This window comes from Notothenia rossii (genome assembly GCF_949606895.1).
Source record: "Notothenia rossii genome assembly, chromosome: 11".
In the NCBI taxonomy this organism is placed as follows: Eukaryota; Metazoa; Chordata; class Actinopteri; order Perciformes; family Nototheniidae; genus Notothenia; species Notothenia rossii.
Genome location: NC_136910.1, coordinates 20,646,218 through 20,659,920, shown reverse-complemented (window position 1 = coordinate 20,659,920; position 13,703 = coordinate 20,646,218). Strand labels below are relative to the sequence as shown.

General features: G+C 41.4%; 1 protein-coding gene and 1 long non-coding RNA gene across 2 annotated transcripts; both read left to right on the top strand.

Annotated features, from left to right (window-relative positions):
* Positions 1–329: 329 nt before the first annotated feature.
* LOC307025755 lies at positions 330–1,123 on the top strand. Its single transcript, XR_013804254.1, has 3 exons — positions 330–536; positions 908–968; positions 1,069–1,123. It is a non-coding gene; the product is annotated as an uncharacterized lncRNA (long non-coding RNA).
* A 3,001-nt stretch (positions 1,124–4,124) lies between these two features.
* On the top strand, positions 4,125–12,522 carry LOC307024671 (uncharacterized protein). Its single transcript, XM_079658994.1, has 4 exons — positions 4,125–4,467; positions 4,574–4,649; positions 4,796–5,076; positions 9,904–12,522. The coding sequence occupies exons 1-4, from the start codon at positions 4,420–4,422 to the stop codon at positions 9,928–9,930; spliced, it is 432 nt and encodes a 143-aa protein (XP_079515120.1). The 5' UTR covers positions 4,125–4,419; the 3' UTR covers positions 9,931–12,522.
* The last annotated feature ends 1,181 nt before the right edge of the window (positions 12,523–13,703 follow it).

Genomic DNA, 13,703 nt, shown 5'->3' with positions numbered 1-13,703 from the left:
GGGTAAATTACCGTACAGCCAATCACAATGCGTGACGTCATTGACGTCATTACGTCGTGACGTCACTGGTAAGAGACGGAACCCGAACACATGTGCCCCGAACACATCTGGTACCGACACCGGCCAAAATCACCGACTGTGTGAACGTGAAAATGAATAGAATATCACCTCCCATCTTCAGAGCAATCCGATTATTATAACTATTATACTATTATTATACTATTAAGTTAAGAAAGCTTAATTAAATATCTGCCACAACATAAGTAACCGGATGAAAGTAACATTACGTAGCCTACAGTCGGCGGCACTCTGAGTGCAGACGTCGGATAGCTGTGTCCCAATTCAGCGGCCGCATCCTCCTGAGGCAGCGCCGTATAGACTGAGAGTTATGTCATCTCCGTTCACTCCAATGGACCACTTTTTTACAGCAATGGCGGATCGTGGAGCCTCTCAATCGTTCCCCGGAAGTTAGCGCCAAGGCTAGCAGCGCAGTAGAGTTGCAGCATAATAGACCGTTCGTGACGGACTTTTGAAAGGTAAGAAGTTTAAAGATTTTTATTGCGGATATTATCAGTACATCTGATTCAAATTAAAGGATGTCAGTGGGTTATCCCTAAATTAGTAGATTTAGGGAACGTTTACAGATAACAGATAAAGCTACCGGATCAAGTTAGCAGCACACGTTGAACAGCCTTTTAATTGTAAATTCCGTTCTCTTAATTTCATTTCGTCCAACATTGTTGAATTAGAGAAGAGGGGCTTATAAACGGGATTGTATGCGGGGGTGGAGGGAGTTAAATATTAGATAAATATAAAGTTTGGTGCGTTTAAGAGTGAGTGTTTTTAGCAGAGCCATATTGTGTCCTTGTGATTATGTTGATTATTACCTGTCTGTATTATGTTGCAGCTCAGCTGATTTTGGATTGATGTCAAAGGGAGAGGGACTTAAGTGAGAATGAAAACACAAGGTAAGTTTAATACTACTGTTTTATATAAGTATGCATACTAAACATGTATTCTATCACTGTATTATATAAGTAATCTTGTTAGTGACCTACTGTATGGCAGGTGGAGGGGCAGTGATGTTACAGGTGGAGGAGCAAGACTGCAAAATCACAAGACAGAGAAATCAAAGTTTGTTCTCCAGAGAAGAGGTTGATTTCACTTCAATTTTTTATTTCATATTTTCTAAAGATGTATGATGCCATTTGTCATACTTTGTTAAACTCACAAATAATAAAGTTCCATAACTTCAGTTGGGAAAAAAGACCACACCTTATCTCCCCAAGGCAATTTCCCATCCAATAGGTGTGCTATATAGGTGTGTATAACCCTTTCTCCTGTCTGTTACTCCCTCTTTCAGCACAAGAACCAGAGGGGGATTCAATGGAGCCTGAATACCTGCATTGAGACCCTCACCCTGCACCCTGAGTCTCAACTCTGTGTTTTTCAAGCCTTTCCCTGTTTTTTTGTATTAAACAAAACATTAAGCTTTCCCAATGGTGTGGTTTTCGTTTTGTGAAAAAGTGCAAGTGTTTGTATATAATTGCCTCACATATTTTTTTGCTGTTGGTCGTGAAATTGCTCCTGCTGACTTGAGCCAGCCATTTTTTCCTACGCTCTGTGTCAGTGGGGAAGCCGTACATTCGTACTCCTTTCTCGGAGCGATTTGAGCATCCCCAGGCAGCACAGCAAACCATGGTGGCGACTAGGAGGCAGCACAGCAAACCAGGACAACACGGAGGAAAAGGCACAGACAAACTGCATGATATGCTATTCAATGTTTATTGAATTCAATGTATTTGAGATGGATATTCCTAAAACAACACATTTAACATCATCATGCTGCTGCTGCTAGTCCTTTGATAGTCACCTGTCGGTCTCCTGTCCTTTCTGAAAGCCATAAAGATGACATTAGTCATTTCGATAATTTGTGTCCTCAATTACCATGGGATTACTGAAACTACCATGAATTTAAGAAAATGGCAGAAATTAATCTAATCTGAATTTTGAAGCATTCCTTTAGATCCCCTCCCTCTAAATATATCAATAAACATTAGAAAGTGATGCTCCTGACTACTATACAAGTTTAAGAAGATAATATTGGTTTGAAAGAATTCAAAGCTATAAATAAACAGCAACAGGCTCTTTAACCAAGGCACTGTTAGCCTAACATGTAAACTAGTTGTTCACACTAATCCTAATATTATCACTTAATATTAGCAAATTCTATTTTATTTTTTAAAACATATTGATGTAAATACATACACATATCGATTTGTTGTATAAATATTGCAAATCAAAACCTTTATTCACTAATAATTACCAAAAGTCGAAGTTCTATCTCCTGTTATCAATGCATTCACATTGCCCGCCATGAACTTCCGGGGAACGATTCTCGTCTGCATGAACCACGTGACGATAACCGTTTTTGGACTTCCGCTGTCTTAACTCTTCTATCTATAGCCTACGGCGCTGTCCTGAGGATGCATTCGGAGACCGCATACGTCACTTCCGCCAAACGAAGGCTGTCCCAATTTAAAAAAAAGACAAGACTCCTCCGAATGCGGCCCGCAAATGCAGCCTTCTTTCCCCAGATTTAGAGGATACATCTGATGTACACTCTGCGGTGTACCATATCCCAGAATGCAACGGGTGACGATGATGAATGAGTTTAAAAAAAAATATATGGCTTGTAACGTCCCATCAACGGCTACAACGGTTTCAGCTGGATTCGTTTTTAAATGTACTCACCCAAATAGTAAACGACATGAGAGAAAAGTAAACCTATTTAATTTGTGTATTTAAATATACGGGCAATTGGAGATGTCTTCTTTATATTACATGTAAAATAATATGAAGTGAAAATATTTCTAAACCCTGTTTGGTTTTCATATTGTTGGGATTCATTATAAAGCTAATTTATTTATTTAACTGCTTTGGTTTTACAAATCTTACTGCAACAATTTTGTTTTGATAGGGAGCAAGGAGCAGACTGCGCAATTTATCCAGATGCGCGGGGAGAATGAAGCCCTCTTCACTATGGCGTTATATTTGTGCTCTATCCTGAGCACGCAATGAAACATGTTGAGCATAGAAAATGCTATTGAGCTTGCACTTGAACACTTTTGAGCACAGAGAAATATATTTTCTCTCATAAAACTCCTGCTCCGTGCGCAGACTCGAACGAAGAGATTACTACGCCACAGTGTCAGCTGAGTTATACAGTTCTAGTTTTCTGATATCACGTTATTGTTTGTAATACCTTTGACGAAACCTTTTATCCGATCGTTTCAGATAAGGGCGAGTTTGCTAGCCGGCAACATAGCTATATGGATAGTTTAAGCAAACAGCTAACAAACCGTAGCCTAATATTAGAGCTAGTATTAGACAAATATTGTCAATATAAATTGTCATTTATACCCATCTGCGCCAGCGGGTAATATTTACCTTATAGAGCATTCAGTGATTTTCGCGCCATTGATCTTGTTCGAAGCAACGCCTGTTGTTTATTGCGGTTCCTAATAGAGAGAGAGAGAGAGAGAGAGAGAGAGAGAGAGAGAGAGAGAGAGAGAGAGAGAGAGAGAGAGAGAGAGAGAGAGAGAGAGAGAGAGAGAGAGAGAGACACTTTGCACATAACTCACGGTAGCGATCATTCATGTAATCTGCACATACTAGATGTCATATGAACGCTGAGAGTCCACAGATTCTATTGGTATACGTTTCATCACTCTGCGATAAAAACACACTCTTAACCCTGTGTTCTAGTATCATAAATAAAAGAACATTGTACCTTGGCCCCTGGCGGTTCTAGTTTAACTGAAAATATGATCATGTTAATGTTACATCCTGAATTGATTTAGGGCGATGGTGCAGTTAAGTCAGCAGCCAGAAACCTGGTGTCTTTGCTCCTTAACACTATGGCCGCAAGCGGCTCAGGAAGGCCGACGGAGACAGAGCCTCCTGCACCTAGGAATGTAGTGCCAGTGACAGTGCCGCAAGAGATGGCAAGGTTCGTATTTCAGCCACATAATTATATTTTCGTTTTGTTTAAAAAAATTCAAAAAATCAATGTTGTTTTCTTAAGTCCAGTAGTCACATCGCTGACATGATTAAATTAAAATATGAACTTGGACTTGAACAAGACTTGGTTTGTAATAGCATTGGAAAATATATATAGCCAACATGTACTATTTAGATTTTTTGTGCAACACTTGATTGTTATAAATAAATATAAAAATTATAATTTATTGCACAGATCTTTTCCAGATATTTCAAACCAAACTTCCGTCGTGGTAAAAAGAGGTGTTTGACTGCCACCAAGCATCTTAAAACAACTACTTTATATTTGTATCTGTTGCCAAAAAATATCGCCCACACACCGTGCCAACTGAGGAGCTTGAACTCCTCCAGGCAGGCATGGGAAGACAAACACTGACTCTTCCTGAAGATGGTGATCACACAGAGGTATAGTTTGTCAGTCTATTTGTTTGACTTATCATTAAAGTCAATTATTGTACTTCAGTGTATTGTCACCATCAATGTTTTTCTCTCTCTCTCTCTCTCTCTCAAGATTTTAAGGCTCCTGGCTGACACATTTCCAAAAATGGAGGGTCTATGTGGAGGATGGCTCTTGCATAAGGCTACAGGTTTGTGGGATTTTGTTTTGTTGAGTTTTCATATTACTGTATTACTTGTTGGTGTGCATGAACCTTTCTGAGGTATTGATTACTTGTTGTAAGCATTAGAGGTGGCAGAATGACAAAACATGTTCTCTCTCTTTCTCTCAATTAAGGTGGCAGTGGAAGACGAAAGCTCACTGTCATTCCACCAGAAGCAGAGGGGTATTCTGTCAAAGCTCTGCAAGCTATGTCAGCAGGTGGCAAAGCCACTTTTTACATAGTACCACTTCAGGAGACATTGGACACCGCTCCACTGCCTCCTGACTCGCACTGCTTTGCAAAAATGCCAAAGAAGACATGTTTCCAATGTCATGAAGTGATGCCTTTGCAGATGCTTGCAGTACACATTAGGACATGCAGTGGAAAACTGTCCTCTGATGAGACCGTTGATGAGGTGAGAGCAAATTGTTTTTGTATTTGGTAAATTGCCTTTAGAAAAAGACGAGGAAAATATAAATTGTTTATTGAAATAAATGACTTTTTTGTTAATCTGCAGTCCTCTGATGAATTGTGTATCGTGGAGAACGCTTGCAAGGTAGAACAGCACACAACTAAACTGCACAATCAGTTTAGTTTAGTGTTTCAGCTGTTTGTAACATGGAGCATATTTCTTTCAAACTTTAGGTGGTGTGTCCAATTTGCACTTTCAGCAGATTAATATGAAGCCTCTCTCTCTCATCATCTGAGAGCTCAAAATCTGAATCTCCCTGAACTATCTGGTACAGAAAATGTCTGCTTCAGTTCCGTCTCCTGTAGCAATATTAAGTCATTAACTCCATGAAGATGGTCCTGACGTCCACTAGAATGGACATTTATAAAAGGGCTGTTATTTGAAAACTTGAATTATTTAATTGCTTTCAGAACTAATTATGTAGTTCCTCACATGTTAATAAACAAGAATATATATGATTTTCATGGTAAAAATTACAATTATTCAACAATATTTGACAATATTTGACTCCTCCTGCTTCTATAACATTTTGTTTTTGGTATGCCAGCCAATTTGGATGAAAAGAAAGAGGAACTTCCCAGCATGCAATTTTAACCAATGACATATCACTGGAAAGACCAGGATGTCCTCTGTACAGTACATCAGGGATTGATAGAGTAGCTCAAAAGAGTAAAAGGAGATGCGTGTTAACAAAATGTCCACTACAGAGGACATTTTCAATGGGCTTGGTCCCAGGAGACAACCAAATCAAAAACGACTTACATGTGGCCTTGCTGTGTCATTTTGTTGCTGTTCATTCGACATTGTCGGATGTTGTGGCCAGCTGGGATTGCTAGAGAAGGATGAGTCAAACTTTCGTTACTCACACAACAGCCGATGTCTCAAGATAAGAAGACATATAGGCTAATGTTAATCCTAAAGCCCTATAATACAGAAAAATAAAAAGCATTTCTGAAATATGAGTCAATAATTACAAGAACAAATCTACTATAATCAGTCATCTTTTTCTTTTTTATATAAACAACATATAGCTATGTTGCCGGCTAGCAAACTCACCATTATCTGAAACTATCGGATAAAAGGTTTCTTCAAAGGTATTACAAACAATAACGTGATATCAGAAAACTAGAAATGTATAACTCACCTGACACTGTGGCGTAGTAATCTCTTCGTTCGAGTCTGTCATGTCCTGTAAATGTCAACGATAATAGGAACGCCAACAGCCTGATGGCAACCGAAAATGAAAATCCCTCTCTTCTCTCATCTCAGATATGATTGGAGACGGCCAGCCAATCAGAATTGACCTTCTCGAGTTCTCCGATTGGTTGGTTTTGTGGCAAATTTGTAACGCTGTGACAATTTGAGCGAGCGCGCAGGCAAAGTTGAGCGCGCACAGGCTGGAGAGGTCGAGCGAGCGAGGGAGAGAGAGCGCGTGCAGCGGTCTGCCTGCGCACGGAGCAGGAGTTTTATGAGAGAAAATATATTTCTCTGTGCTCAAAAGTGTTCAAGTGCAAGCTCAATAGCATTTTCTATGCTCAACATGTTTCATTGCGTGCTCAGGATAGAGGCACAAATATAACGCCATACTTCACGGGGGCCTGTTGCGACCGTGGGCTGCGAGGCTGGGTCCTCAGGAGGCTGGGTCTCTGAATTGGGACACAGCTGATGTGTCCTATTATCATTCCTATCAAATCATAATGTATTGTAGCGACTCTGATAGGATTCTGAGGGTGTCACTCAGGTATCCCCCGTCTCTCTGCCAATCATAGAGCTGTACCGGGATACTGGTTGAGGGCGGGCCTGTGGTTGGGGGAGCAGACGGGGGAGGGCAGGAAGTGGTGACGTAGTCTGGGTTATAAAGGTGTGTGTGTGAGAGTTTAAGAGAGTGTGAGGTTGAACCTGCAAGTGATATCTGTACCTGTGATCTTCAAAGAAAATAAGAGTTATTAAAGCCTAATAACTAGAAGCCTGTTTCCAACTCCATCTGTGAACGTTACAGTATCATATATTTCCTTATCTGAGTCGGCTTCTTGAGCCGTATCTGGCCGTGCAACACTCAAAGTGTCACATAGGCCTACTGCATGCAGAAGTATTATTTTAAGCAACACATTAAGTTTACGAAACACTCGAGTCAAATGTAATTAAAGTTAGATGCACTCGTGTCTTAGAGACTTGAAGTATTATTTGAATTATTTGAAGTATTAAAGTAACGTGTTATGGCAGGAAAGTTCAATCTGGTATATTCATTTTAATGTCACCTTATATATATTCATGTGTGTTAAATTTGAAGGGACAAAGTATATTTTTCCTCCCCAATATATTGAGGTGAAGTCTTTGTGTTTAGAGAGGGATGCAAGCAGGGGACATCCTAATTTGGGGATAGCTCCAAAACTCTGGAATGTTTCCCTCATAAAAGAAGAGGGTGCGTTACACATGCTTAGGGCAAATGTGTGTGTTTTCATTGCAGTAAATATATGTGCTACATGATTACTGTTCAACTATACCTCTGTTCTTATTCTTTCATGTGTGGGTACTAAATGGCTACAAACATTGTGGAGAAATTAGCTTAACATGTTTTATTACTCTATATGAAATGGAAGCAGCTTTTATGACAGTGACGAGAGAGCTGGGGGAGGGGACATTCTTCTTAAGATTTTCAGCATATCAATTATCAGGGAAATCTACTTGTTTTAAATAGATGTGTGTGGTTAATTACTTTGTATGAATAATAACAGTATGTGTAAAGGAAGCTGGAAATATGCAATGTGAAACCTTTTATTTGAAGTAAAGATGTGAACAATAGCTCAAATGGCTGGAAAGGCTGCAGGACCAATGAGTGTGTTCTCTATATTGGGCCTGTGTGAAGTTTGACTATTTGGAAAGCATCTCTAATACTGCTTAAGAGCATAGGTAATGTGTTCCTCGTTATTATTGATATGAAAGTAATTTACATGTATTACGTATATTTAGCCAACTATAACAACTATATCTTAAAACATACTTTTAACTTGTGTGTGGTAACCTGAGGGGGGGGAAGATGGACACAGGGACAAAGAGCCATAAAGGGGATGTGTGTGTGCTGGCTGCAAGATGTGAAATAAGATAAGGAAACTTGTTGTTTAGAGCAGGTTCGTTCCAGACACCAAAAGGTGTCTGGTTTTCGTCAAACTGAAAGAGACTTTTTGTTTCCGGGTTTCTTCTGCTGTGTCGCGCTGATTGGGCACGACAGGCCATGTGTTGGTCTCTCCCAATAAGATGACCTCTGGGGGAAAACATCCACACACCTCCTCCTCTGTTTTTAGTATGAAAGCCTGTGTTTTCCTTTGGTTCGCTCTCTTTTTTTCTTCAGACTGACCAGAGAGTGAGACAGGAGAAACAGCAGGAAGTACTTCCTTTGTATTTGTATTGTTACTTTGTGTCATTAAAACAAGATTATTGTTTAACTTGCATTCTGGTGTTTCTTAATCTCTTCCTTTTTACGAATTTACCCAGTTTACCAAACGACACGTGGAGACGAGGTTGGTTTTAAACATCCTCAATCTCCAACAGACTGCGGTCAACTCAGCCGTCTCTCGTATTTGCTTGGTCAAATGAGCAGCGCTTCATTTTTGAGTGCGCGAATAGCGTCTTTACCGTAATCACCGAGAAGCGGCGCTGACGGTAGTAGGCCTACCAGTGCTTATATTTGATCAATCGATCAATGATATTTGATGAGGGATAAAATGATTTTTAGCCATAAGTTCTTAATAAAATTGGTACTGTTGAATTCTGTACTACTTGGACTACGACCACGAGTACAATTAGGTACTTTTACTCTGCACTTTTTGAGTAATACTCGTTTAAACTCCTGTCCTGAGTACACAAAATAATGTATTCTGCTATTTTTGATGAGAGATAAAATGATTTTTTGCAATAAATTCTAAATGAAATTGGTATTTTTGGATGCAGTACTACTTGGACTAATACTACAAGTACAATCAAGTAGCCTACTTTTACTGTGTACTTTTTGAGTAATCCCCTGTCAAACTCCCCTCCTGATTACAATAATGCATGTTTTCTGCCATCTTTGATGAGAGATAAAATAAGTGTTTGCTATAAGTTCTTAATAAAATTGGTACTGTTGGATTGAGTACTACTTGGACTACTACCAAAAGTACAATCAAGTACTTTTACTATGTACTTTTTGAGTTATACTCGTTTAAACTCCTGTCCTGAGTACACAAATTAATGTATTCTGCTATCTTTGATGACAGATAAAATGATTTTGTGCTATACGTTTTTAGTGAAATTGGTTCTGTTGGATTCAGTACTACTTGGACTAGTAGCACAAGTACAATCAAGTACTTTTATTCTGTACTTTTTGAGTAATCCCCTGTCAATCTCCCCTCCAGAGTACAATAATGCATGTTTTCTGCCATCTTTGATGAGAGATACAAATTACGTTCCCACAGAATTAAACTGCATTCTCAATTAAGTTTAGCTAGAAACATAACGTTCGTTATGATCTGTCCTTTCTTCTAGAGGAAGTACAGAAACACATAACTCTGGATTTGTTTGAATGTTTGAGGTGCAATAAACGACACAGCAGCTTTTTGGCATGTTAAAACTGTAAAAAGTGTGCAACTTGATTTTGACAGGATAACAACTGGTGACTTTTAGAATTGTGTGAGTAACATTCTGTTTTTAGACTTCTCTGTTTCAGTGTGTGCACTCTGTATAAATGCTCTGTAGTTGATCTGATTGTGATTTTTTACTTTCCTGGAGCTTCAGCTCCAGCGTCAGACAGACGAAGACTGACAAAGACATTAGAGTCCTGCGGGAGGCAAAGAGGAGGCAAATCCTACTCAGATTGAGCTAAGTATCGCTGGTGTTTTATTTTATTTTGTTTTCTAGCCCCTCATGCTATAATCATGTGTATTTTCTCCATTCCTGTTTATGTGTCTTCTCGCAACTATCACTGGCCCTGTGTATCTCCTAATCGATATAACCGGCCTGCTCTCGTCTATCCCACATGCTCCACTGAGATCCAACATCTAGTTGCAGGGGGCCTGTGGAACTGCCAGTCAGCTGTTCCTAAAGCTGACTTCCTCTCTGGCTACGCCTCCCTGCAGTCTCTGGATTTCCTTGCTCTCACTGAAACCTGGATTACTCCATCCAACACATCCACCCCAGCAGCTCTCTCCACAGCATATTCCTTCTCCCATACACCTAGACCCACTGGCAGAGGAGGTGGCACTGGTCTACTGCTCTCTCCCAACTGGAGCTTTTCCCTCTTCAAGCTACCTAACTTCACTCCTTCCACCTTTGAATTCCATGCCGTCACAGTAACCCATCCTATACAATTAACCATTGTTGTTCTCTACCGTCCACCAGGCGCCTTGGAGGACTTCTTGAAGGAATTAGATAATCTCCTCTGTAACGAGACGCCGTTACTAGAGCTCACGTGGATATAATCATTGTACTGTGTGGGGTACATTGACGACAACTTCCCTGTTCCCCATGTATGTTGTAGCTGATTGTGTGCACCTGGTGCCCTGTGTTGTCTCCTCCCCCCTCACCTGTGTCTAATTGCTCCCCCCCACCTGTGTCTTGTTAGTCTGTGTGTGTATTTAGGTGCTGTGTCTTGAGAGGCTGGTAGTGGGTGTGAGATCTTTGTGGCTGCAGGATGTGTTCACGGAGAACAGCAGGATTGAGGCTGTGAACTTTGTGCACATTATTTTAATAAATGCCCACGTTGGGTTATATTTTTGGACGTTCTGCCTCGGCCTCCTTGCTTGGTCGAGTCAACGGTCAGTCTCACATCCTTTCACACATCCCTGAAACTGGCCCTCCCGCTGTACTTCTCGGAGACTTCAACCTCCAGACTGGGAAGATATCTGAACTATAGAGATGTTAAAATTCACCGATTTGCATCGGTGCACCGGCATAAACGTTCAAGATGCGAGTGCACCGGTTGAAAGAGTGCACATCGGCTACAGTTTGGGTTGAACCGGGTTGAACTCGCGATGCATCGATTGCGTAGCGTCTTTGCATCGGTAAAAAAACGATTCATTCATATAAAATCCCCTTATCTTGTCAACGCTCAGCAGAGACGATCTTTGATATTTGCTTCGCCACTACGGAGAAATAGAGTCTCAGTTATCAACCCACACGGAAGTTGAGGAGAAAGAGAAACACAGCGCACCGAAAAATACTTACAAATCAAACGTTTGGCAACACTTCGGATTGTTCAAGAAAGACGGTGTAAAAGTCCTTTATGCTATATAGTTGACCGCAGGTCATGGAGAGTAATAAGGTATCCGTAGACCTTTGTATGAGGTATCTTTATTACTTAACAGGTCTACAGCCATGATACATAGATCCGTCCTAGATGCGGACTTGCATACAAACAGTATCACTCCGCAGCCGCACCCCATCAGTAACGTCCTGATGGTATTTGTGCGCGGCACTATTACTACAGACGGTCAACTTGAAAAATCACTCGCAAATTGTTAACGATGCCGAGCCGCTTTAAAGTACACAAGTAGTACGAGGAACTTAGCGACGCACATAAAGAGGCGACGTGGGGTCTGCGGCTGAAAAGAGAAACCTGAAAGTGAGACATATGAGTTAAATCACTCAGTGAGGTGTTCTGTCAGAGAGAGGTGTTTAGCTTACAGCAGCCTGTGACTGACAATCACAGTTTAAATGTCTTCCTTACTGTAAGCAGTTATGAAAGAGCTGTTTGTGAAAGGTTATTTGTTTTCTTTATTGTTCAGATAGAAACCACTGCTTTCTGCTCACTGGTGAGTTAGCCTCTGAGTGTTAAGCACATCAGGCTGGCAGCTGTATGGGCATTGCTCTATGGTAGCTGTTATTTGCACATTGTTAATCATGAGCAATGCATCCTTACATTGTTTACCTGTGAGGTGTTATACAATTGTACTCTGGAGAGCTTTTAAAGGTAAAAAAATAAACGGCATGATGAGATGTGCAGTACCAAATATGTAAAGCACTTTTTTGTTAATGTATGATTTGCTGCATATAAGGAATAAAACAAAAATCCTCTGTCGTACCATATTGAAGTATCATTATTTTTGCATCGTGTTGAATCGCATCGTATCGCCCCGAATCGCATAATGTTGAATCAAATCGTATCGAACTGTATCGCAACAGGGGTGAATCGTATCGTATCGCATCGCCTGGTGTTTCAAAGGTATCGTTAATGTATCGTATCGTGGCAACGTATCGAGATGCGCATCGCATCGGCCTCAGTGATGGAGATGCACATCCCTACTGAACTAACATCTCTTTTAACCACCTTTGCTTTCTCACTGTCTCCATCACCACCAACTCATAAAGCTGGTAATGTCCTTGATCTCATATTCTCAAGGAACTGCACTACTCCTAACCTCTCTGTAAACCCGCTCCACACATCCGATCGCTTCTTCATTTCATTCTCTCTACCCCTTTCTAAACATAACAAACTAATCTCTTCTCATCCTGCACCTGTCCGCCGTAACCTTCGTTCCCTCTCACCCTCTACCCTTGCCTCATCGGTGCTCTCAGCCCTCCCTTCCAACTTCTGCCTCCAAACTCTGCTGCAGAAACTCTCCTCTCTACTCTTTCATCCTCTCTGTCCTCTCACATTTCGGCTGGCTTGTCAGTCCCCTCCTGCTCCCTTGGCTAAATGACGCACTGCGTGCTAAGAGAACCATCCTTCAGGCAGCAGAGTGGAAATGGTGGAAATCCAAACACCATGACGACCTCCTAACCTATCAGGCTCTCCTCTCCTCTTTCTCTGCTTCCATCTCTCAGGCAAAAAGCACTTTCTTTCAAGATAAGATCCAATCTTCCTATTCCAACCCCCAAAAATTATTTTCCATCTTCTCCACCCTCTTGGACCCCCCTAAAGCACCTTCCCCCTCCTCCCTTCTGTCATGCGACTTTGTTAACCATTTTGAAAAAAAGGTTGATGATATTCGCTCTTCTTTTTCTGACTCACCTTTACTCACCGCTGGGTCACCAGACCCTCCTTTCACCCACACACTAACCTCCTTCTTCCCTCTCTCTCCAAGTGAGGTTCTTACCCTCGTTACCTCTGCCCGTCCTACCACCTGTCCGCTGGACCCTATCCCCTCAAACCTCCTTCCTTGCTGTCACTGAGGAACTGCACACTGCTAAAGCAGCCTCCCTCTCCTCTGTCATCATCCTTTTGGACCTGTCTGCTGCATTCGACACAGTGAATCATCAGATGCTCCTTCGCACTCTTCAAGAACTTGGAGTTTCAGGCTCTGCACTTTCCCCCCTCACCTCATACCTCAAAGACCGCACCTACAGGGTTACTTTGAGAGGGTCGGAGTCCAACCCTTGTCAATTAACTACAGGGATCCCTCAGGGCTCTGTTCTCGGTCCCCTCCTCTTCTCCCTGTACACAAACTCGCTCGGGTCAGCCCACATGGTTTTTCATACCACTGCTATGCTGACGACAACCAATTAATTCTGTCCTTTCCCCGCTCAGAGACCCAGGTCGTCGCACGCATCTCTGCTTGCCTAGCAGACATCTCTCAGTGGATGTCTGCTCACCACCT